At 40.3% G+C, this 26,892-nt stretch overlaps 1 protein-coding gene across 1 annotated transcript in view; it reads left to right on the top strand.

Annotated features, from left to right (window-relative positions):
* Window positions 1-26,426, top strand: part of LOC145456882 (cytosolic phospholipase A2-like) — a 30,290-nt gene extending 3,864 nt beyond the window's left edge. Inside the window, exons 2-20 of the mRNA XM_080335017.1 lie at window positions 572-673; window positions 1,675-1,719; window positions 2,972-3,053; window positions 3,447-3,604; window positions 6,516-6,629; window positions 7,217-7,260; window positions 7,557-7,689; window positions 7,752-7,888; window positions 11,105-11,330; window positions 11,450-11,567; window positions 11,643-11,779; window positions 14,853-14,952; window positions 15,020-15,119; window positions 18,102-18,234; window positions 18,382-18,487; window positions 21,820-22,001; window positions 24,354-24,543; window positions 25,200-25,351; window positions 25,507-26,426. Coding sequence (XP_080191143.1) covers window positions 572-673; window positions 1,675-1,719; window positions 2,972-3,053; window positions 3,447-3,604; window positions 6,516-6,629; window positions 7,217-7,260; window positions 7,557-7,689; window positions 7,752-7,888; window positions 11,105-11,330; window positions 11,450-11,567; window positions 11,643-11,779; window positions 14,853-14,952; window positions 15,020-15,119; window positions 18,102-18,234; window positions 18,382-18,487; window positions 21,820-22,001; window positions 24,354-24,543; window positions 25,200-25,351; window positions 25,507-25,569 — 2,322 coding nt within the window. The 3' untranslated portion in view covers window positions 25,570-26,426. The remainder of the gene's footprint in view (window positions 1-571; window positions 674-1,674; window positions 1,720-2,971; window positions 3,054-3,446; window positions 3,605-6,515; window positions 6,630-7,216; window positions 7,261-7,556; window positions 7,690-7,751; window positions 7,889-11,104; window positions 11,331-11,449; window positions 11,568-11,642; window positions 11,780-14,852; window positions 14,953-15,019; window positions 15,120-18,101; window positions 18,235-18,381; window positions 18,488-21,819; window positions 22,002-24,353; window positions 24,544-25,199; window positions 25,352-25,506) is intronic.
* Window positions 26,427-26,892: the final 466 nt, after the last annotated feature.

Here is a 26,892-nt window from a genome sequence, read left to right as displayed (position 1 = left end):
GAAAACTACTTGAGTACTTCAAAAAATTAGAAGTACTTGGTTACTGACCACCTCTGGGTACACCCCGAGGCTCTATCCTTGTATAGGTCTGTGTTCTTTTGCGAACACGAACCTGTTTTATACGGGTTCGCACACAGAACTCGTATAGGATAGCCTATATACGAATAAGCCCCTTTATAAATGACGAGAAGCATGTATATTCTTACGATCATGAATTTCTCGTCAATTATATTCGCGGCTTCGACGTCTCATACTCTTTCGGGCCACGCATGTTAGCGGCATTCGTAAAATATCCATCTCACAACTGTAACTCCTAATCGAGTAGTGTTACTGATGCATCTGTCGTACCCTTCGTAAAATATATATAGCTCATATACAACTCATCGATGGAAATGTAACCCCGTTAAGTACCGTTAGAAATTCCTCAACCGCCCTTTACAGCTATGCCTGAGTGAGGCCATTTCCGAGCAATATCAATAGCTTAGCGCTTCAGCGGCAAGCAATTTGAAATTTTTAATTGATTTATATGAAAATCGCGTAACTAATTAATTCGATTTATTGTTATTGCCAGGGGCCAGGGCTCAAGGCTCATCGCGGGATTCGTGACTGGCTAACGTGGCTATGTAAAACCGAGACAGGCATTACGGGACCTACATCGGACAAATCTAATCTGGCGAGTTAAAATAAAGTTTCTGTGGCGCCGACAACCAATATCGCCAGCGGATAAGGTTTCAGCACTTTTCGGGATAAGTATACGTTAATAACAAATATTGTGGATCGTAAAATTTATATTTAGTGTAGCTTTATTTTCGGAAAATACAGGCTACACTTGCTTTTATGCTTGAACAGTTGAACATGTATGTTCTGCAGACAAAAGAGCTGAAAGTAATTAGAACTCAAAGTATGATACTCCGAGTATCATATTCGGTATTGAACGTACCACTTCTAAAAAGCGGAAATATATTTCATGTCTTTTGTCCATTAAGCTTCAAAGGTGATCTGCTAAAACAGCTGTAACGTTCCAAAAAGCCGGATTTTCCAGATTAGCAGGACAAGTAGGACAAGCAGGACAAGGGCTGTTAGATAACGCTAGGATAGGTAATTGCTAGATTGCGAAATGGTAGTTTCAAACGTTTTGGTTGGCAATATTTACTGTGATGAAATATTTGATATGGGTGATAATGGGGCGTGAGCGGAACCATTAGCAATCCGGTAACTAAATTATATTTACTCATACTTTCGTGAAAACATAGTTGTCACTCCATAACTACTGTGCGCGAATCGCAACAAAATTTCTGGGCTTTACTTGACTGTTATGAATATTAAATGTTGGTACTCTGTGAAAACAGTCCCGAAATTCCTCAGGCTATCTTTCGTATTGGAGGATTAAACTACTTCTACTTGACAAACTGAAAATAGCGAAAAGTAAGTAAGTAGATCACAAAATATTACGAAGTAGAAGTAGAGAAAATCAGATCTACTTGAGTAAGTACCAGAAGTAGAGGAAAACTACTTGAGTACTTCCAAAAAGTAGAAGTACTTCGTTACTGACCACCTCTGGATTTAAGCCCCTGCTATAATATCATATGTTATGTTATACTATCACCAAGATTAATGCAAATAGGCATAGAGACTTTTGAGAAATGAAAACCACTGATAAAAATTACTTCACAGGTCGATGGAGCGGAAAAGGCAAAGGATCCATTTCAGATATTCGAGGTAGGCCTACTGCATTTCGTATAATTTCGTCTTCCCTGTTATGACAGTATGACTTCATTGGTATTTCACTGTACGATCAGACTTACAAACTACTCATGTAGTCAGTTGACGGTCAACTAACTAACGTTTTTTGAGTTCTAGTTCTAGTTCTAGTGGCGGGTTTTGAAAATTCAGTAGTTCTAGTTTCACATTTGACAAAATATTAGTTGCCGAATAACTAGAAAGCACATGTCGTCGTTTCGCGTTCATCGAGACACCGGTGCTCTGTTGAACGATCTTTATGCCGCCATGAGTAGGCGATTTTTTAACATGTCAAAAAAGTCGAAATTTTGTCAAAATTGTCGCGTTAGGTCAAAAAATGTCAAAATTGTTTAAAAAAGTCTAAATTTTTTTTGATGTTTTAGGTTAAACACCATACTAATGAGTCATCACTACTAACAGTGGCGTAGCCAGCGGCTGGGTTGTTGGGGTCGAAATCTCTTTAAAATGTCGATTCTATGTCTGATATTTCAGAAAAAAATTATTGTGTTGCATGGGAGAATAATGCACAGTTCCGTGCGGTGCTTAACATTTAATGAATTGCGAACCCCTATGCGAATTATTTTTCTGAGAATGAGAAACAGGAAATACGATGGTGGGTTAAGTCAAAAGTTTGAACTATAAATTCTGCGGAGTGTTGATTTTTAAATGTCGTTAGTTCTAGTTTTAGTTGCGGGTTTGAAAATTGAGTAGCCTAGTTTATGCAAGTCCTACAATACACGAAGCTATAAAACCCCAATAATACGAATCGCCGAAGAAGGGGATGTATCAAATAATTTATGTGCCATGACTACCTTATCAGTAAGCCTATAAGTCTGATAGGAAAAATTATTTGGTGACTTACGTATCTGATTCACAGTACATTTTACCGCAAAAATCAAGTGAGATTTGGTTTATGTTTCAATTCTACCACATATCGAAACAAAAAGAATTTCATATAATTTCATAAGTTCCGTATAATTCTCTGACAGAAAATCTTACAAAATCGTGGTTTCCAATCAACAAAATAGGAAGAAGGCCATCGATTATACATACTAAACCTACGCATTCAATTATTGACAAAGGTGAACAAGTAATGGGTTTTTGGCTGTCAGTTCCTCAAAGTAGGCTCGGGGACTCAATCCGGGGAAGGAAAGGTGCCAAAACATGTTCGAACGTACACTCTGCAATTTTAAAGTTTTTTTCTCCAACTGAGAACTTGAATTTTTGTCAGGTGGTAAATGACCCGTGCTGTTTGCTGGTAGTAAGAGTGATAAGGGGAAGAAACATCACGAAGGGGACCGTGCTCGATTTTTGTAAGTAGCCTGCATATCATCAGATATTGTTTATCAAATTGATAACGCAAGTGGGTGTGAATCAATTATTTTCGCCTTTCCTTGTTCACTAAACCAGCAGTCAGTTTTAAAGTAACTAGTAGCCTACGATGGACTAGAATATTTATAAAAGCTACCTCTGTAATCAAGTACAGTCGTTGGCTGAAATTTGTCAGCGGAGGTGTCAGCTCGATTGTCGCACATTAGTCTCAATACACTTATTGACTGGAATGTTGTTCGGATAGCATGTCCCGCATATATAGCCTATATTGAAACGGCATATATAGGTTGATTTTGATCAGAAACGGCTTTACTTAACAAATGCTACTGAGAAAACAAGTGGATTTCATTGCATATATTACGCTTGCTTTTCAGTCGACTTATCCGACCCTTACGTGGTCGTGCACGTCCCTGGATGTCCGGAAGCGACACAGCGTACCAGTGAAATCGACAATAACAAAAACCCAGAGTGGAATGAAGAATTGAAGTTCTACATGAGCTCAAAGCCTATCACTGGCGAGAAAATAGCTTTAGTATGTATCTATCCTTGTTATATCTTGTAACACTAATTCTGGTTGCTGCGAGAGAGATAGAGAGACACCCTGCACGAAATAAAATTAATACATATAGTCCACGATTGGTATCATCTATTTTCGGTCCACATCTGGCGGTTCGGAGCTACTCTTGAAACGATAATTTGACGATGATGCGGTGCGCATCAGTATTATAGTTGAACACCGGCTAGTTTTCGATTTTTACAACCATTCCGTTATGTGCGCTGTTAACAACATAAAAATTTAATAAATAGGACATTCTGCATCGGTTCCATTTTATGCATATGGCCCTAGAGCAGTGGTTCTCAACCTTTTTGCCTTCGAGGACTCTTTTCGGGCCGTCACGGACCCCGCGGACCCCCACGAAGTTTTAGTTCAAATTTAGCTGAATTATCTTGCAATCGTCATATGTCTGGTGCAAATGACAACTGTAGGCTTATTGATAAACAGCAAAAACTGACCTCTCGTGAAAATAAGATCATACTATTTCATGTAGAAATTGTGTAGACTTCTTTTTTTTCAAGGCGAATTCTGCAAATGCATTTCCCGAAATACGTGGTCGGTCGTGTCTTGAAAATCCGCGCCTTCGATTTGATATGAACGAGTACCGGGAATCCATTTCCACAAATATAGGTGGTGGCGAATGTAATAATAACGCGTAACGTTTCCGACGACACATTCGGGTATGATCGCAACAAATATGGCACCAAAATTGACAAAATTTTTTAATGAACATATAACGTCAAGCCTATGGTCATTTCTATCCAGCAGCTTATCGTGAAGTTATTATGGAAAATGGTTGAGTATATCAAAGGAGTAAATTGATGTTTGTAAACATTTCGAAGTCACCGTGGTTGACCTTACTCATCCAACTTTTTTCCGCAATCCCCAACTAAACATTTCTAAACTGCAAAATGTTTGTTTCAGTAGGCTAGTGGCAATTTAGCAATTAAAATGAGTCTGCACACAGTGCACAGTAGGATATTTCATCTCAGATGGCCATTCTATTGATGCGAGCTATGGAGTTCTACTATTAATGAAGCAAAACTGCTTCGTGCTTTTCCGAAATTAAAAACATACAAATTAGGTTATCAATTATTTTGAGGCTTTGCAGACCACCTGAAAATGCTTCGCGGACCCCCGGTTGAGAACCACTGCCCTATAGCAACTGTCTGACCAAAACTAAATTTCGTTCGTCAAATCGAGAGTCACAGTAGATTTATTGGTACTTGCGATGTAACTTGCAACTTGCAACCGGTGTTGGGATCAAATCACTACCTTCGATTCACGAGTCATATCGAATCATTGTACATTTTGACTTGAGTCAAGTCAAGTCAATCGATTTTTGAAGGTGACTCGAATCAAGCCAATTTAAGTCACGAGGCAAATCATAATTCAAGTCATGTTGATTTTTCGAAGTACGAGGCATAATTACGTCATTGAATTTTGATACCTGTTAGAAAGCCGCCATTTATTTTAAATCGAGGGACGTCTATAGAACATAGATAATTGACTGGTATTCACATTGAAATGAAACCGCATATTTTCTGCTGACACGTCATATTTTGTGATACGATTGTTAACACACAATGTTCTTTCCAATTCTCTACCAGTTGCTGATAATTACCCCTGTCAGTCGATAATATTCGGGTTCGTTTTAATATCAATATACTAGTCAATTGTATATTGAAGTTCTGTGCCTCCAAAAAGCTCCTCAGAACATAGATAGATGCTTTACCATTAGATGATTACTCTTTACTACTATAGTTTACGACAACGTAAGCTGTAAGCTCCGATCACTTCGTTTGCGGTCAATTTATTTGTGACAGAGCAATGGAGGCTCAGTAAAACGTACAATCATTGGGTGATTGCTCACTCTCACACGTCACACCAGCGTATCGCGAACAATCCGAATATATGCAAAATCAGCCATTTTTATCGACACCTTTACTTGATGACTTCAAATTGACTCGTAAACTTTGCTCCGAATCACGAGTGAATTCCCATTTCTGGAACGCCGAGTCAAGTTAAGTCAAGTCATTTTTGCAAAGTGACTCGAGTCAAGTCATGACTCGAGTCACCCCAACACGGCCTGCAACTATACATATATCATTCATATCATGATCATAGCGACTATACAACTCCACAAGTATATACAAATATCTTTGTAACCATCACATTCCGGCATGTTGGCAATGTTGGTATGCCAATAATACCAAGCGATGCAGCATATATTTTGATAATGCAAATTCTTTGTAATAACCGGTATAGAAGTGGCGCACAAAATCTGTGCTGTGATAAGCGCCACTATCACGATTTTACTACTACTACTACTAATAATAATAATAGTTACCACAAGTATACACGAATATGTTTGTAACCATCATATTCTGGCATGTTTTGAGACTGTCAGTAATGAAGTACCTATCTGGGTTTGTTTAACGTCCAGTATTAGGTGATACGTTTTTAGAGTACTTAAACCGCCATTGCCTAACAAAAGTTGGCAAAGCCTCGTCCCAGTTTACCTATTCAAACTAATTGAGTAGCCTTCTTCACGTTCTAGGCTACTTGAATTATTGTTCACGCGCGGGGAACATTGTTACCTGTACTTGAAAAAGTCAGAGGAAATTTACGGCGTGCATTCTCGATGTATGAGGAATAAGTTTACCAAAGATAACTACTTTGACCACCTTAGGGTGTATTATAGTTACACGTTTCAATCGCTAATTTGAAAAATACGTTTCCTATAACAATATACACTACAGTATCCAGTCGTAATACAAGGAACAACCGAAGCTCAACGCACATTCAAAGAAATGTGTTGTGTATTATTTGTATGATTGACACCGCACGAAACTTGTCAAATATTTATTCAATCGTTTTACTTCAGATTAGATTGATGGACGCCAACTACACATTCGACGGAAAACTGGGCTCTATCGAGTTCGACATCAGCGACGTACCGGAGCAAGGGACACTTTTGAAGTCTTTTACATTTTCCACGGTATTTTGAATGTCTGTATAGAAATTACAGTAGTCTGAATATTTCCGAACCAAGCCATTATATTGTAGTCAAAATCTAAAATCGAAATAATCATAATCATAATCAGCGTCCATCCGTTCAATACGCACAATGTACGATGAACAATTGGACAAATGTACATACAAGCCACAATGCGGTGCAATAAGCAGATAGTGGATATCGAAACGAGAAAGTACACGGTCTGTCAATCGAACATTCACCTCGGCCTATTAATAGTACTACTATAGTATGACCAATGACCATAGTATTAATGCCCAATGTAACAGGGTTACCTATGTATCTATGCACCAATGTAGCCTACCAGTTCGCGTCCTCGTGTGCGTGACTGGCTTAACATACCAATGGCATAGGATATGACTTTTGGAAATACATTGAAAACTTTGGAATTCTAAATTTTTCGGAATTAGAAAACACAAAAAGTCCAAATCCGACTTCAATATTGAATTTTAACCGACCGAACTGCAGTTTAAATATGTCTATATAGAAAGACCTTCCGCGTAGAGCCATCAAATGGATATCATGTCCTAAAGATGAATAATAATTTTCAGGATTTCTCCTGTGCAGTGGATATTGAATTCAAGTTTCAAGAGATGTGAGTAATTGTATGCTGCATTACTCATTCCGCGGTTACCTATAGTATATCGTTGTTATGCATTGTGCAAATTAGGTACAAATTACGACCAACAGTCGACATATCTTTTACATGTCGAAATTTTGCGATGGCATGAAAAGATGAAAATATTAATAAAGTGATGATGATGAGGTGTAGTGAGACACTGATATTTGCAGAGAGTGGTATATCACGGCAGTCCCATCCCATTTCAACCATCGAGCTTATTGTAGTTGATCAGTGGCTCATATATTGGACTGTCTTCCTTTTTATCACAGAACATCGTCCGATATACGACACAGTCTTGCGCTGTGCGATGGCGAACAGCGTTTCAGGGGTCAAAGGAGGAGGCAAGTCTACCAGGCAGTGCGCAGCGCGTTGGGCACCTCTGGTCCGCAAAATCTGGAAGAAGTGAGACATACCTTTGTTCACAGTCACGAGCAGGTTTGTAAACCGACAATTGTATTTCGAAGACACCGACGATCGCGGTTTTGGGTTCGGGTGGAGGATTTCGCGCAATGGTCGGGTTTGCCGGAGTGATGAAAGCCCTTCAGGACTCTGGGATATTGGATTGCGCGACATACGTGTGTGGATTGTCGGGGTCAAGCTGGTTTGTTCATTGTACACATAATTCGTAATAGGGTCTACTGCTAGCAACTAGGTAAGTAGTTTTGAAGAGTTACCTACCGATTTGGAAATGGATGAATTAATTTCAACAACCGTAGTATCTAGAAGTGCGCTGGGCCATAACAGCACAATTCTATCCTCCAGAATGTCGGTTTCGTCCCTGAACTACGGGTCTACAACCATTTTACTCTGTGGACCAGCTTAATATGATATTTTTCGCGTATACCTGTTTTCAGTATTGGAAATGGTCTGCGTGCATCGAATTATGAATGATGACTGATATTACGACAGGATTTTGTATTCGAAAAGAATGGTGTTTTGAGTAATATCCACACTTAACTTGCAAACCCAACATGAACTTTTCGCGGGTCAGCAGTTTGCCTACCACTGTTGTAGACCGCCCCTTTGTTCACAAAAAAACATTCAATACCACAATAGCGAGATAAACTAGATATAGGTCTAGCCCAGAGGTCTCAAACTCAAATGTGCTAGCGGGCCAGTTTTCCCGTTTTGTCGACGCCGCGGGTCGTAGCACTTACAGGGGTATTCTATGTCTTCACAAGTAGGCCTTATTTGGCGGGAATGAATCGTCCTATTGAAAGTGAGCCGATCCAGCAGACTGACAGTGAACAGCTAAACACACATCGTCAAAACGTGATTTACTCTTGTATCAATTTAGGCCTAGCACGAAGAAAATCATCACATTTATAACTATTTGAATAGAATTGTTGTTGTACTTGATATATATTAATTATAAGATATAGACACCATATGGGCGGACAAATGTATGATGCCATCATAAAAGCTATCGGGTTATAATTTTGCAGCTACTATGAATATTTTGAATTTAACAGATTGATAATAGAGACTGATATGATATCAAAACATTTTTAGGTTGAGCATTGTAATTTCAATCCAGGATTCGGGTGTACTTCTGATATGTAGGCTATTAATCTCATGGCCAAATATCTTCAAATACAGGAGCAGAAAAAATATAAATATAATATAAATATATTAATGAATGTGTCTTAGTGATTGAAATGTCGGAATGCCGAACGGCCCATTGTTGTTACATCGTTGGAGTGTATACCACTACGGTACTCGGTACCTTGAAGTTGCCTTAATAACATGGTTTAGCGACCAAAGATGTAACTAACAGATTGCCCACGGTTGCCATAACTACTTGCTTTGTTAGCGAAATGCCAAGCTGCGACCTTCTGATCTATTACTATTGCCCTGATACGCGATTAGTTTGTTGCGTCTATGGTTCTAACAAATTCACGTCACTCCGAGTCAACTCGAGTCATTTTCATTTTGCCATCGAGTTAGCCCGAGTCTGAACAATTCTAAGAAAGGTCGCGTCCAATTCCAACTCACAAATTTCAGTCACGAATCGTCTAAGGGTCAGGTTTTGTCATCAGGAATTGGAAATGTGACGAAATAGTGAATCTTCCCCTGCATGGTAGCGTTTGCAATAGATGTGGTAGTGACGTTTGATAAATAGTTTCAGGCTTTCGGAGCAATTTAATAGGGAATTTTAACTTTATAACCTGAAAAGATATATGCGATACTTATATATTGTCAAATTATTAAAAATCTAAAATGTCGTCGCGGGCCGCGTGTTTGAGACCTCTGGTCTAGCCTTAGGGTTGCATTTAAAACAAAGGCCTTTTTAAAAAAATGTGTTTTTTCAAGTTGTAAAATTATACCATAATTGTGTAATACTTTCCAAAAACAAGCTGTATTAGCCCACGGACAATTACCACCTGATATAGCCGACGTATACCGATATAGGATGGTTTGAGCCCTCCAAATAGTCGGTTCAATAGCTATGGTACAGATATTTCGTCTAAACTAAAGGACCTAGGTTCCAAGAGTCAAAACATCGGCCTACGGCGAGAGAACCTTTCCCTCAGCCGCCATTCTGTGGAACAATCTTCCAGTTTCTATCAGACTATCTGACTCACGATATGCTTTCAAGCGCAAAATCAAGACCTTTTTATACAGACGAGCGTTTGAACTACAGTAATGTTCATTCTGCCCTACAACTATACCTTCCGTCTTTTATACACATTGCTTACTTTTATATTTTATGGCCTTTTATGTACAGCACCCTAGTGTTATTGATAAATTGTTATATTCGGCGCTCTATAAATTATCATATTATTATTATATTCTTTATTCACAGTAAAACTAGTAAATACACTCATAATCCGGGGAGCAACCTGCCCCCAAAGGAAGATGGCGAAATTGGAGTAATTTTTCAAAATTTCACTAATACAGTCAAATTGTGGTATGCAATATATGAAGTGGTCAGATTACAGAATTGCGGTAGATGACAAATTGGCAAGGGTTGCAGAGCAGAGGTAGAGATGATTGAAATGAAGAATCGAAATTACAGAAATTATGCTATTGAATAGCATGTTCATATTGAAATGAACCCGAATACTTTGGGCTGACACTCGTCAGGGGTAATCGTCAGCAACTAGTAGAGAATTCAAAAGAACATCGTATATCAACAATCGTATCACAAAATATGACGTCACCAGCATGACGTTGCCGGAATCCGTCTTTTGCTTACGAACCCTGTAGCACCAATGACTATCGGTACAATGTTTATTTTGCATCGCCACATTTTCTCACATTCCATTTGGGGTCGATCCATTTCGATTGTTTTTCTTATTCTTTTTTGTAGTATGTTTTGATCAGCTTGAACGGCCAGTTAAATGAATAAGCATTTTCTTCTTCTCTTGTTTGTTTTAAATTGATTTTTGTTTTAAATGTAACCCTACCTACGCTTATTACATGATTCAGTTACCATTCATTCGTACAATATAGCTGGAAACCTGGGTCATAGAACTGTCAATAAAAGAAGGTATGAACAATCTACTCCCTACTCAACTTCGGCTGGTCGAAATATTGAAATGCAATATGAACGGGGGGTCGATAGCGCAATCCTTCGATACGCTAAGCCTACGATTGACTGTAACATTGTGTCGGTTTCCATATTAGTAGGCGATCTCGTTGCGATTCTAGCGTCCTTCTTTAGGTCAAGTATTACATCGCTATATTTATTAGATATATGTATTTATGCTGACTAATCTAAGGTTAATGCGCATTTCATAGCCACAAACACGAGTTAGGATATAGGCTACATTAAAACCCCGCGGTAAGCAATCCATTGCCAGCTATTTTTCAGGTATCTCAGTACTCTATACTCTCACGACGAATACCCCGAAAACGGGGTGGAGCCCGCCCACCGTGACATTCGGGCGAAAATCGAGTCGAGCCCCCTTTGGCTTCTTCGGCTTGACACATTTGTGAAATGTCGTAGGAGAATGAAACAGAAAAAGAGACAAGGACAACCCGTATCATTTACGGACTTGTTCGGGATGTTGATCGGAGAAATGTTGCTTGGCCCAGAGGTTTGTGTCATCTAGTTGAATGTCACCTGGTTGAGAGGAATTGATAATTCGCCGTATTATACTGTACCTAAACTTTCCAAATACGACCAATCCGACACAGAAATATTCTCTTCGTGTAGAAAATGGAAACCAAGAAACTTTCACATTTACAATCGAAGATAGAAGATGCCAACGCGCCGATGCCACTCTTGACTTGTTTGCAAGTCAGGTCCGATGTGTCTGCGATGACATTTCACGGTACTACTTTGGCCATGTTAAAGTAGTTGATTATTATTTTACAAGTAAGTGCACATCAATACCATTATTAAACAGAATGGCTTGAATTCACTCCGTACGAAATCGGCGCCGCCAAATATGGCTCCTTCCTGAAAACGGAACATTTCGGAAGCAAATTTTACAAGGGGATTTTGGTGCGCAAGTTTGATGAAAGCCCGCTGCATTTTTTGCAGGTGAAAATTGTCAGATAAGTTCGCATATCGGATATGAGCGTTATACACGTTTTCAAATCCGAATCATGTGTCCAATGTTCCTAGTATAGATAGAGTCATTGAGCCCATTTACATGGCCGTTCGGGTCAGCTTCAAAGCTGATTCGTCAATCCGACTATCTCGTTTTTGCTGCTTCAATCCGTCTTGAGCTCAATCCGTTCAGCAGAGTCGCTTGGAGACGACTTGAGCAGCACCGGTACTTGAAAACGAATCCAGACTATCGCTACATACCAACATTTCATGTTCATATTTCATGAAACCGGCACGTATTTCAACTGGGTGAAAATGAAAGCTCTATCTGTACATAATGCTGCTTTTCTAATATGCACGTGGTCATATTTGTCCAGCGTCACGACTTATGAAGCGAGTATAGCCAACAATATAACTTGCACAACTCACTATCAGAAAGAATATATAAAATATAGACAGTGTATTCTAGAATTCATTACAGTATTTCTGGATATTTCAACTGTCGTAGCATGTTCCTGAGCTTAATACCAAAGTGCTGTGTATCAATTGAGCTGCGACAAAGATGACCAATGACCATGTAAACTCGATCTGATTTACGGCACTTTGGCAAGCCATCTCATGACGTCACTCCAACAGGACTTGGCTTGAAGACGACTTTACCATGTATATTAGGGTTGTCCATAATTTGGAAAATATCAAAATTTATGCGTATGAATGTCTCATTTTATAGATTATAGATAAAAAAACGTCAATGAACCTGCAATAGGCTCACAGGAAAGTCGTTAACATTTGTCTAAATGCGTTTGAAAATAGCGGCCGTAGAGTGGGCGTGTCAGCGACCATAGAACGGCAAGCAGACTAATAATCACGAAATCACGGCGCTTGATTGGCTAATCTGCTATGCTTCAATGATCACGACGGTGGCGGATTGGTGATCAGCTGGTTATGGAGTCGGCTAACGGCGGTGATTCTGTAAGCGCATTGTAGGTTGGTCCACAGATAATGATTTAAGATTAATTCAGAACATGTTGAGTGACGAAATACATGATGAACAAAGAACAGCTGCTTCACAAAAACTTTAAATACACGACTTGATGGCTTATTGTGAAGGCAACCGTTGTAGCCTGTATGCCTTGTTTTCATCGAGGGAAAGCACAAAAACACGAGAAGAAATATTACAAAGGCGCTTATATAAGTGGCGAACGAACTTCTAGTTTCAGAGGGGATGTACCATGATTGAATACATTGACATTGACATTGACACTACTGTGTCTGATCTTCTCTTGTCGTGGAAGCCTATATAATTGAACTCTGGTTGTTCAGAATTGACCGACTTTCAAAAAGTCTAGGTTTTCAGTCCGTTTCCCATGCCTTATACCTTAAAAACAAATTCTGGCAACTTTTTTTTGTAATTCATCCCCTGCATCCGTGTGCACCAGAGATGAGCGGATTTGGAATTTCTATGTCCTAATCCAATCCAAATCCGAAACTTCAAATCCAAATCCAAAACCTAATCCATAACTTTTTCATTTTATAGTCTATGTCCAATCCTAATCCGATTCCAACTTGAAATTCAGAAAAAATGCTAATTTATGCAAGGGAGGGATTGGAAAATTTACTCTCACAACCAACATTAGCACAGGCTTAAATTGTATCCCATGGATATGTAATTGGGTCGTGCATCATATTACTTCCGTTCAACTATCTTAGGTTTTGCATTCTATTCTCTGTTTTGGCGGATGATTATAGATGTAGGGTATACCGTTACTTACGTAGTTAACCAATTTTAGACATGTGTGAGCTATACCACGCCTTTCGTCTGTCTATTTAGTTTTATATTCGGTCCGCGATTTAAAATCAATGGTGAATGCAATGACTTTATCATACCTCGTACTTCGAAAAAGCAACTTGACTTGAATTATGACTTGACTCGTGACTTGACTTGACTTGACTTGACTCGACTTGACTCGAGTCACCTCCAAAAATCGAGTGACTTGACTTGACTCGAGTCACTTTCAAAAATCAATTGACTTGACTTGACTCGGGTCACAATGAGCAATGACTCGAGATGACTTGTGACTCGAAGGTAGTGACTTGATCTCAACACTGCTATCTACATCACATTTTTTCATCATGAGCTTCTTGATATAATATAAGAACCATGCAATGCCCAAGCAGTCTTGCTTCAGTTAGCATATTGCGGTACCTTGACCAATGAACATAACATTGGGTTACCATATTTGGAAATCTGAAAAGAGGACACTTTTCAAATTGTTCACACTTGCAATACCGAATGAAAATCCTGAAAAATGGTAAATTTATTGCACTTCGTGGTCGGTTGACTAAAAAAATAAACGGTCAACTTTCCGGCTCAGCTCCCGAAATAGCCGCCGGAGCGCTACTTCAGTGCTGATTTTCTGTATCTCAGTCGAGTTTGGCCCTCTATTTAACTAAAATTCTCAAAAATGGGGACAAAATCTCAAAAAAGAAGACATTTGGGCATTGGGCTTCTGAAGGACTTTAAAAAAAAAGTCAAAAAAGAAGACAAATCCTTTTAAAAGAGGACGTATGGTAACCCTACCTTAACACCATGCCAACCTATTTGTTTCATTTGACCGTCTATGATTCACGAGGATGGACCGTCTACAACGGTAGACCTATAAAGTAGGCTACAAGCTTTAAAATATCAAATAATAAGTTCACCGACAGTGCAAAATCTACGCTACAAGTTACGAAATGCAGAGGTCAAATTTTTTTTTTGACTTTGTAAAAAATTTTGACAAATTTTGACCTAACGCTGCAATTTTGACAAAATTTTGTCAAATCTTGACATGTCAGAACAATCGCTCTACTGATGAATGATTGCGAGAGGTTGAAAGACGTTCCCGAGAAGACAGAAATCAAAGGCCCATGAACACCATGAACTTTGTGTCGAGGAGCTCAAGGCCTAAAAAGGCGATAAGCTCCATTGTGCTGTACCCATTTATACAATACCCATCCAAATTTATGCTTAAAACCAACTTCGAAACGATACCTCAGCCGTTCTAATATGCTTTGCGCATAGGGAATATGGGGAAGTGCGTTCTCCATCATCTTTGAGCGGTTGTTCGATGTGTCATCAGAGCCCGAAAGCGACGAGAGAGGACGTCTGAGGATGGAGTTGGGTATGTTCCGTCTTGATTACAGTGCGGATTGAACATCGATTTGAGTTTTGTATTTGTATTGTCATAGCGGACGTCACCAGTACTTCAAAGACTAATACATCTCCAGAAGAGGAAGTTTCAGAGCACGAAATTGATACTAGCGATGACGATAGCGACCATGAACACGGGTATCGTTATCAGATTCATCTTACGGTGTTGGTATTGCCTTCTTGCTTCAACAACGTGCCAATTAGTTTTGTCGTAGAAATGGGTTGGCGATACAAATCGGAATATCCGTTAGGCATCCGAGGTCGTTCACACTTTCAGTTGGGTGCCTTGGAGTCGACTTTAAATCAAGATCCACCATCCAAGCCTGTGCCTACAGAATGAGTTTGTGTAGTATACAGCAAAGTCAGTGTTTCTGTACTATTTTCGAAGCCTGTCTCTATGCTGGAATCATGTTCAACGTAGCAAAACAAGAGTCTGACGGCAAGCCAATTTATATATCTAAATATTTGGCGAGCTTATTGGAGGTGAACAATTTCACTATACATTTGGATAGTATATTCATATTGAAATGAACCCGAATATTCTCGGCTGACACTCGTCAGGTGTAATAGTCAGCAACTATTAGAGAATTGGAAAGAACAGTGTCGCATATCAACAATCGCATCACACATTATGATGTCACGTGGATGAAATTTCGAATAATCGAGAGCGGTTTAGGCTTATTATTCGAAATTTCATGCCGGTGACGTGATATCGTGTGACGCGATTGTTAATAGAGAAGGGGGTATTCGCTGTCGCCTTCACCATCGAGATGCTTTTGATGACGAAGATGCGATATGACCGTAAGGTTATCTCGTCGGCACCCCCGTTTTTTCTCCTCCATGCTATCCGTGGAAGCTGAGCGTCTGGCACAGTGGTTCTTAACCTTGCCTCCAGCCCCCCCCAAGGGGCGATTTGGATTTTGAAAGGGGCGATATGGGGGGCGCTGGGCTCAGGGGTGGTACGGGGCCGCTGAAGCAAAATGGCTCTACTATAGTAAAACATAACATTAAAGAGTTTTCAGAGCAAATTAAGATTCGACAAAACATGTCAAATCTTGAAATTCTTCGACGAAGTCTGCTACAAATATGTTCTCCCAAAAATTACACATCAATTTCTGACCATTTATACAAGTTTTTACTGTTCCCGAATTTTTAATATTGGGTACCCTTCCCCCTCGAAAAAATACGCATTATTTATCGAAAATAGCAATAGGTATTTCGGCGTCGGCCATCACCACACCACGAGGCACGAAGACATATGAAGTTTCGGCCAATATGGGACTCCGAGAAATGTGCCAAAATATGGTCAGCGAAAAAAACATTTGCTGAAAAGAATTGCCCTCATGTTGACCGTAAATTTCGATATAAATATGTCTGATTGTCCAGTTTAAAAGGCCCGTACCGAATTATCACGTCGTGACAATCTGAACCCCACAGGACAAATAACATTCATCAAAATAAATTATTTGCCATTGAAGAAATACCACTTTTGAATCGTGTGCTTATTTTAGTTTAGTACATTTATGCGATTTCAATATCTTTGAGGATCGCGAGGATCATGGGGAAAGCTCCACATAAGTTTGGTTTATCACCCTATCGGGGCCCAAGACCAACGTTTTTTGAGGGGGAAACGAATTGATGTTATGGTCCGTCCTTTTACCCATTGTTTTTATCACAGTCTTTAAATTATGGGGTGGGGGCGCTAGAGCACTGAAAGCGTTGAAAGGGGGCGCTGGATGAAAAAAGGTTAAGAACCACTGGTCTAGCAGGATAGCTGCGGTTACCATATTTCGAGTCTCTGGTCCGACCCGGTCGGGGATCGAACCCACCACCTGCCGATAAAGAAGCCGGACGCTTCACCAGTACACTATCTCGCTCGCCGTGTTGATAGACAAGGTTCTTTCCAATTATCTACTACAGTGACTCTCAACCAGGGGTCCGCGGACCCCTAGGGTTCCGCAAGGCCTCTAAATTTACAAAATAGTCGGTAACCTAATTTGTATCTTTCTTTTTTTCAAATTAGAAAAATCACGAAGCAGTTTCGCTTCATTACTATAGTAAAACTCCAAAACTCACATCAACAGAACAGCAGTCTGATATGAAATATCCCACTGTGCAGACTCATTTTAATTGCCAAATTGCCAATAGCCTACTGATACAAACAAATTACAGTTGGGGATTGTGGGAAAATAAAAACTTGGATTAGTAAGGTCAATCACGGTGACCTTGAAATGTTTAAAAAAATCCATGTTTTCTGGCGATATACACAACCCTGTAATAACTTCAAGATGAGCTGCTAGATAGAAATGACGAGGCTTGACGTTATATATATTCATAGAAAAAAAAATGTGTGTCAATTTTGGTGCCATATTTGTTGCGATCATACCCAAATGTGTCGTCGGAAGCGTTACGCGTTATTTATACCTTCGCCACTACCTAGCTTTGTGGAAATGGATTTTCGGCACACATTCATATCAAATCGAAGGCGCGGATTTTGAAGACACGACCACGTAATTCAAGAAATGCAGTTACAGGATTCGCTTTTTAATAATACAAGTCAACCAAATTTCTACATAAAGAGTATTGATGTTATTTCCAAGAACATTCATTGCGTTGCTGTTTATCACTAGCCTACAGTTATCATTTGCGCAAAATAGATGACGATTGCATGATAATTGAGCTAAATTTGAACTAAAACTTCGGCGGGTCCGCGGATCTGTGACGGTCCAAAAGGGGTCCGCGAAGACAAAAAGGTCGAGAACCACTTCTATACTAGTTGCTGACGATTACCCCTGACGAGTGTCAGCCGAAAATATTCGGGTTCCTTTCAATATGAATATATTATTCAATTGCATAATGAAATTCTGTACCTCCAATAAGCTCTTCAAATATTTAGATATCGCTGGAGAGTAGAAATTGGTTTGCCGCCAGAATCGTGTTTTGCTACGTTGAAGATGATTCCAGAATAGAGATAGGCTTATGACTTGCGCTTGAAAATAGTACGGAAGCACTGATTTTGCTGTGTTCCTCAACATTTCGATCAAGCATATGTTATCCTGTGATTAAGAAGTAGTTTTTCCCTTTTTGATAGTTATTATATTTTGACCATGCATATTGCAGCGCACATGAAAAAGGTCATTCGTCTTCATTGGAGAAGTCAAATCCAGATACCGATACAGTCGGCCAGACCAAGTCGGATTCAGATCGGTCCACCTTCAAACATCGCATACTCGAAGTTCTCGACTTATTGAAGGTATGCTATTATTAATTACAGATTCTTGCTGTACAAACCTTACTGTGAATGGTGCAATCGGAAACAGCATGCTTTATCATAGCGACATGTTATGGAGTCTTGCCGATCAATTCAAAACTCTGCCTAACCAGAATGAAATGTCTTCAGACTCGTGGCAGGCGTACGGGTAGGATCTTCAATTTTATGAGAGGCTTTTCGTTCAGTCATATTTCAGCGGTCTCGCGCAGCGCGGTGTCGGAAATCATAGATAATGGTGAGTTTGTTGTCTACTGAATCCAGGGTTGTAACCAAGTCACAAGGCTCCGAGCCACAAGTCAATCTCACTTTTATATTTTTGACACGAGTCAAGTCGAGTCATTTTCAATTCCCACCGAGTCAAGTCCGAGTCCAAGTCACCGAACAGAGGATCGAGTCCGAGTCATGGTATTATGACTCGAGTCCGAGTCCAAGTCATTGTGTTGACTGCTCAGTTTCCAGTTAAAGTCTTCCTAAACCCACTTTTTTAACTCGGTTTGGTGATATTGAATGGTTCGAATTCATAATATATCAATTTTCCTCACTTTTAGCAGTTTCTGGTCGCATTTTCAAGCACCAGTACCAACAAACGAAATCCCAATAGTGTGTTGGCTTCGAAATTACAATAAAATGTCGGTCTTGGCCGTCTGAATCTCGAGTCAATGACTTGCTTCGAGACATGCGCAATGACTCGAGTCCAAGTCGAGTCAATACACAGATTGACTCGAGTCGAGTCATTTTCGTATTTTGAGAAAATGACTCGAGTCGAGTCGAGTCATCCAAAAATCGTGACTAGAGTCGGACTCGAGTCGAGTCATGACTCGAGTCATTACAACCCTGACTGAATCTAAAGCAATCGCAGTTATGGGATATCAATATGTATATAAACCTATGTCGATTGACATTATGCGATAATGCTTAGGCTGGCAGCTTCATATTTAGTCAATATTTTCGTCTTTCCAAACATTCCGTATGCTGTAGTTCAGGGCTGGACAACCTGCTACCGTAGAAGAATAATTATGCGGTCTTGTAGGCGTAATTCAATTGGGATGTGTTGGCGGCCGTCAACATGCAATTTGAATTTACGAATTGGCAACTAATTTTCTTGTCGCCTCGCAGGATTGATTGCGACTTGAGTAGTGTCCTTGCAATCCGAGTCTAACGGTACAAATGCGAACCCCATAAAGAAATACCAATTTGGAATTGTGTGCGTCTCACGAATGAAGTTTTTTCTGGTACGTTTGGGCGATTTCAATATTCATTTTGACCATACCGACAATCCTGATGGGAGGTCAAGAAATTAACAACGTGCGACAAAGTGACTAATACCACCGAAGATGCATCATCGCTTATTGCGCGCCCTACATTTTCGAAAACACCTGCTCCATCAGCTCTGCCATTAAATCTGATCACATGGGCCCATGCAAAAGGATAAATATTTTTTTATTTTGTCAAGTGGGAAGCAGCGTTTGGTTATATTGACATGAATTTTACTATTTCATAAAACCATACGATGTATTTACTCTGTCACAGTATCATGGTATAATTCAAAAAATTGCATCAATTTGTGGTTGGATCGCGAAGATGCAGAGTGCGATTTTCTTCCTTTATGTAACTGAATTGTAATTTGCAAATAACGTCCAATTTTATCTATATCAGGGGTGGCCAACCTTTTCGGCCAAAGGGTCACATAAGATTTACGAACCATTGTGCGGGCTCTTGAATGTTGATGACCTTTTTTAGTCGTCCGATAGGAGCGGACTGAATTAGGTAACATTGAAAACAAGATTCATATTACTACGCTTTAAAATTGATAACAGGTATGTCAGGAAAACTCTGTATGCAATTGTGCAGGGTACACTCCCGTCCTGGTCGCGCGAAGCGCGGAATTCTTTCAAAGGTACTGAATGATATCGATCAATAAATAGTGGGTCGCCTCTGTATACCACTGGGCTCATTTGGCTAGGACAGGATTATGCGGCATTTAGACGTGATAATATCGAAGGTTTCGGTGAACATGCCTCTATCATTTTGTGAAAATGTTTCATCACAGACGATCTCGCTGCGAGTGCACTAGCGAAGTCGCATGTTGGATAGAGTTACCATAGGTCCTCCTTTTTGAGAATTTTGGTCAAATTTACGGCCAAATTCGACCGATATACCATAAATCAGCACCGAAGTCAACCACCTGATAATGTGAAAGAAAAACTGTATTTGGGGTACTGAGCGAGAGAGTTTACCTTTTTTATTAGTCAACCGACCACGGAGTGGAAAAATTTACCATTTTTCAGGATTTTCCTCCGGTTTTGCAAGTCTGAAAATTCTGAAAAAGTGTCCTCTTTTCAGATTTGCAAAATATGGTAACCCTAATGTTGGACGACATGTTATCTCCTAATTGCGAATATAGTTAGACTCAATTCTGTAAATTACGCGTATTTATAATTTTCAGGAGGCGGCTCCAATACTAAATGCAAGAAATCGAGTGACAATAAATCATGCGATGAGCTAAGGAAAATTTCAAGTCAAATAAATCCGCTACGAAATATTCTACTTAATGGGTATACACGAAGATCTACGTTAAATGTGGCAGACCCATGGTTACGCCAATGCGTCGGAACTGATGTTTTAGTCATCATGAAATTGCGCGGTCAGGCTAATCAAATTTTGGTTGACCTTGCAATTTTACCTGATGTTATATAACTAATTTCAAGAATTAACTCGCGGGCGACGGGTTGGCCGCCCCTGATCTATATCGTTAATAACAGTGATTGTTAGTACAGAAAAATCCTGTTTTAGTTATTATTAGTAATTTGAAGATAGCTTTGAAAGCAATTGTTTTCATAATAAAGAAGTTGGAGTCGGAGTCTAAGTCAGGGTCATTTTCACAGACTCCGACTCCATTAAGCGAAAATTAGTTAAACTCCGACTCCGACTCCACCGACCCCGACTCCGACTCCGACTCCGACTCCACAGCCCAGGTATTATGTCTAGCTACCAAGATTAATGACGAGTTTCATTAACGAATTTGAAAACTGTTTGATATTTTCTTTATAGTCTGCATCAAAACGATTTCTCAATAATCTCTCTGCATCATATCATCAACTGAAGACAAGATTTTGAAAACGTCCATTGGTAATCATACGATTGAAATAACATAGCGCTGCTATTTAAATGTTGGCTGCGTATCAAAATTCCAAATATGTCAGTAGACCAGGGCCTATAAAGGAGTTCTGTGCGTTCTGCCCTGATATCCCGCATGAGTGGTCACTGGTCAGTGACGGAGTACTTCTACCTCAACTTCGGGTAGATCTTGATTACTTGCACTACTTCCTCAAGTGGTTACGATTTCAGAGTACTTCTACTTCACAGTTTGCAGTTATCTAGGCTTGGAATACCGAATTTTATACCTGATTGGAAATTTCCCCCCTTGTTGCTGTGGTTTGTGGTGTTCATGCTATTTGTCGACTAATATGGTCATTTACACCAGGTCGCTATTTCTTATTTTTGATTTCGTATCCACCACTTCTGCATCTAAGAATATTTCTTCACATAGATGTACACTTGTTTCAGAGGATGAGTTCAAAATGATCGCCGACCCCATGGAAAGCGGCATGAAGCAAGTTCACGTGGTCGACGCGGGGTTAACGTTCAATTCTCCTTATCCGCCAATGCTTCGACCACAAAGATCAGTCGATCTTATCATCAGTTTTGATTTCACCGCCAGAAAGAGCGATGAACGTGATCCTTTCCACGTAACATGACTTTTTATACAATAAGTTTTACTATTGTTATCCTACTAGATGATTCGCGACACTTCGTACCCTGCTGTAGTCAGCGAGTCTCACTGGTGGTTGAAGTAGTAAGCAATACTTTATCAAGTAGAAGTAATTCCCTATATATACTTAATTTCAAGTAGCTATAGCGATTTTAAACAAAAGCCAAAGCTATTTCAAGTAGAAACAGAAGACGAAACGTCTTAAAAGTAATCAAGTAAGTAATTCTAAAAAGTAAGTTTGATCCAGACATCACATACGGAAGGGGGATACTTTAAAAATGACAACTCCCATGCATATTTAGGACTAACGCACTTGTAATAACTGATGTCGTTGAAAAGAGGCGCACTGTTCGAAATACTTCGCACAATAGCTATATCAAAATTTCCCCCAAATATTGGGAACCGAAAAACAGCACTTCGTCGACCCCCCGAACAAAACGTTGGTCTTTGGCCCCATTGGGTGATAAACCAAACCCCAGACCCCCCTCAGCAAGTGGGCTTTTTGTCGCTACATATCAGCTATACCCGATTTCATGTACTGTTTGGTGGGTCACCGTATTTCGCCTAAACGCGCGAATCGCGACAAATTTATATAATTCATGTTTGAATCGGTCAATATGGTCGATGTAGTATGTTGGAAAAGGTAGGACCCCTAAATAATGATTAAACATCTTCGGGCGGAATCGTTGTTATATTGACTTCTTTACATGATGCCATTTCTTGACCTCCTATATCTGTTATGTCAGAAGATATGGAAATCGTCAAAACGTACCAATACTACCAAACTAAAAGACGCACATGATTTCATATTGGTATTTCTTTACTGGCAAATAATTTTTACCTTGCGGGATGTCATTTGTCCTGTAGGGTTGAGGTCGCCAGGACAGGAACATTCGACGCCAGCAATTGAGGCGCCTATGGACAATTAAACATATATGTATATATATCGAAGTTTTCGGTCAGCACAAGGGCATTCCTTTTCGGCCAAGGCCTTCTCGCTGCTGATCGTTCTGGCACACTTCTCGGAGTCGCATGTTACATGGCCTCTAACTTCACATGTCTTGGTGCGTCGTGGCGCAGTAATGGCCGACGCCGAAGTCTCCCATTTCCACAAATCCTGCGTATTTTTGTTGGGTGACGGGGACCCCAACAGCAAGATACATGAAAGTCGCGTGAATTTCTAAAAAATTACTCTATCATTCATTTTAATTCACGAAATAATTTTGGGCTTCCTTCGATTTCGGGGGTTTGGGGTGCGGTAGTTACGGTCCCGATTCCATTGTAGCCGTTTTAACGCACCATCGCCCCCCTATCGCCCCCTTCGTTGTTTTCGCCCCCTATCGCCCCCTTCGTCCGTTTTCGCCCATCTATCGCCCCTTTCGTTATTTTCGCCCCCCTAGACCGCCAAATCGCTCGATTGATAGCATTGTGCATTTTGATTCCGTCACCGCAGCTGGGTAAAATTGCAAGTGTCAAAATAACCAGGCATTCAAAATAGCGATTTTGCGCTAAGGATAGGGTCAGGATATAACGGGTTGGGGATTATTGGGACCGGGTAAGCTTGTCATACAGTTAGGGTTGGTTTAGGGCAGGGGCGGGCCACTTCTCCAGTCGACGGACCGGATATGGGAAAATGAAGTGCTCGGCGGGCCGGATTCCTGAATCGATACAATAATCGTGTATTTATTCAACTGTATAAGGGATAATTTGCATTTAATATAAACTTTAAGTTTAAAGCATAGAGACCAAAACAGTAGTCAATGAATTTATTATCCTAATGTACTTCGATAGCTGCTGAAGTCAATGAGACATCTCTTCTCGGTCAACATTGTCAACATGGTCCTTGGATTCTCGCTGTAGGGCGTACAAACCCTTAGTAAAGACTGCTCGTGAACATCAGGTAGATTGGAACACTGCTGTGTCTTATTAATGTTTATGGTCGAAAATATTTGCCCACAAATACATGTAGACCACAGCCGCGGGCCACATTATCATGCAACACCGGAAACTGCATGCGGGCCGGGTACGGCCCGCTGGCAGTATGTTGCCCGTCTCTGATTTAGGGTCAGGGGTATGGTTGAGTTAAGTGTATAGTTCGTGTTAGGGATAAGGCTCAGGTTAGGGTGGTTTTAGGTGAAAGACTTGTTCTAATGTCTCGCTATTTTGAAGGCCTGTCACAACTATGACCCTCGCTATTCTAATTACTTCGTTATTATGGCACTTGCTGTTTTCAACGTGAGACCTCCATCCATATGTGTCTCACGAGTTTACGATATTGCAATTTCAAAAGAGCGGCGACGCGGAAATGAGACACACTAATCTATTCAAGGAACTAATGCTAGCTGAGAAGTGGGCTCGCTTACACAACGCTCCATTTCCGAAAATCGACCCGACCGCGTACAATCCAGAGAAAGGAATGAAGGAATGTTATGTGTTTCGAGACGAAGAAAACGAGAAAGCGCCGATTGTCATGCATTTTCCGCTGATCAACCGTAGTTTCCAGCACTTCTCTGCTCCGGGTACGTCACCGGCTTTTGCGGTTTAAAATGCATATCCGACACTCGACAGTCGCTGACGGCTCGTTTATTGTTATTGAACACGGATGTTGAATTGGAAATCGTTGCGATGCTAGGTGGTAGCGAAGCTCGAAAGTTTCTGGCGGTAGTTTGATGTGAGCGCAATGAAACAGCCTCATATCCGTAACGATATTCTTATACGGAGTCTGCAGCAAGTTTTCTGATAACGTTAACATGCTAAGTTCACCACAAACACCAATTCCAATATAAGGTATTATATGGGCGATTCATATATGCGATACGCTGTTATGTATGCGTATATCCGTGGATGTTGGCATTGATGCGCTCATTCCTAACTACAATGAGAATGGCTACGCAAAACGCCATTATCAACCAATATAATATGCTGTGATATATTTTAAAAAATTCCAAATTGCCGACGCAATATATTATGTTAGACGTTAGAGAATACAGCGAGGAATATTCACATTGTCAAATTGCGCCTATTGTTGCACGGCTAATTAGCGCGGCCTATTGCCCATTGATATCGTAAACATATATGTCCACTGTCCAGCAATTGTGCCCCTATCATCGAAGGAAATCAATATCGTGTGTTATATACAAATGTAAATATTTTCCCTTAATCTCATTTGATACAGGCGTTCCACGGTCTCCAGATGACGAAAGCGGAAAATTCAAGATTTATGACGATCCCGATGCTCCCTTCTCGACTCTCAAGTTCCAATACTCGAACGAGTCGTTCGACAAACTTCACAACCTAATGGAGTTCAACACTCTGTTAAACATCGAAGTAGGGGTCCAAACCTTATTCTTATGCGTTTACATTGTAAACTGTACGTACAGTGTAACGCTCCAGTCATTAGAAAGGGCGTAACGTACTAAATAAAGAAACGGCGAGCATATCGTAGCCACTAATAGTGCTGATGTATATCCGCATAATTCCAGAAAATCAAAGCCGAGATAAAATACTGCGTCGAACGTCTCAGAAAGACGAATGACCATCTGTAACCGCTCAATTGTCATACCAGTTCTGCTGAAAATGGAGAGATCGGCGCGAAAGACTTGGACGAGAACCTGCCTACTGATACTGATTTATTCCTTTTCCGGACTGGAGATGTAGACTACGTTCATTAATCATAGTCGGAGTAGCGATATTCATCATTGTAAACTGTTCCCCATTGTCTTTATTGTTTGAACCAGAAAAGAACGGGAAATAGCATGTAGTGTGGATAATGCATATCTTCAAAAATTTCAATCATTAGTAGTATGGTAGATCGATGGTGAACTAATAGGGGTTCTTATGGGATACCTGATGAGGTGCTGCGAAACTCGTGTTGGTGATGGCACCCTTTTGGGATATGGATCTCTGGTGAGGTGCCTGGTAGGTATAGGGATCTCTGATGAGGTGACCTCTCGCTGATGACTTTGGTGGTTGAAACTGGTGTTGGTTAGGTGACCCTTTCAGATATAGTGATCTCTGATGAAGTGACCCTTATGCAGATGGCGTGTTGGTGATGGTAACCTTTCATGTATGGGATGTGGTGGTGAACTGACGCTTCAGGTATATGCATTAAGGTTGTCCAATGTCCATAATGAGGAAAATCTCAAACATGTTCCGTATCCACGTCTCATTCTTTATATTATTGATAGAAAACGTCAATGAGCCTGCAATAAGCTCATAGAAAAGTCGTTAAGATTTGTCTAAATGCGTTTGAAAGTAGCTACTGTAGAGTGGGCGTGCCAGCGACCATATACGGCGAACGGCTGTTCATGTGCTTCTACTCGTTCAATAAGTTTGCTAACGCAATGATTCTGTACGCGCATTGTAGGTTGGTTATTTAACAATAAAATGTCACACCTGGTCATTGAATGTTTTAGTTTTAAAAGTAGGTTACGATGGGTTTAGAGCAAGAATAGCCTATTGCAGACATGGTATAGAGGTGAAACAGCGAATGATTGTGAACGTGTAGAACTAAGTATAAATCCGAGAAATATCTAGTTTGATCTGCTTGTGAATACACCGAGTCCTCCTGCTTTTCTGGTTGCAACCAAAGTTTTAGTCATCGCCAAACTGGTGCAGCACACCGTGCGAGATGGATGCTGGACACAATCCTGTATGCTCAGACCGGACCGGCCAGGTTTACACTGGAACTCCGAAGAAGTGCGACTAACGCATCGCTTCAATGCATTTTTAGGTCTATGTCTGGTTTGATTCAAGCATTAGTCGTGACGCAGCGAGTAATGATCCATGATTTATTAGGGACATGCTAAGCTATACAAGCCAACTGTACTTTTGCAGGTCCTACCAGCATAGTCTGTGCTTACCTTTAT

The sequence above is a fragment of the Botryllus schlosseri genome, chromosome 15 (assembly GCF_051294905.1).
Source record: "Botryllus schlosseri isolate E-star chromosome 15, Bs_hap1, whole genome shotgun sequence".
NCBI classification, from domain to species: domain Eukaryota; kingdom Metazoa; phylum Chordata; class Ascidiacea; order Stolidobranchia; family Styelidae; genus Botryllus; species Botryllus schlosseri.
Note: the sequence above shows the minus strand (reverse complement) of the source record. Positions and strands in the feature narration are given on the sequence as shown.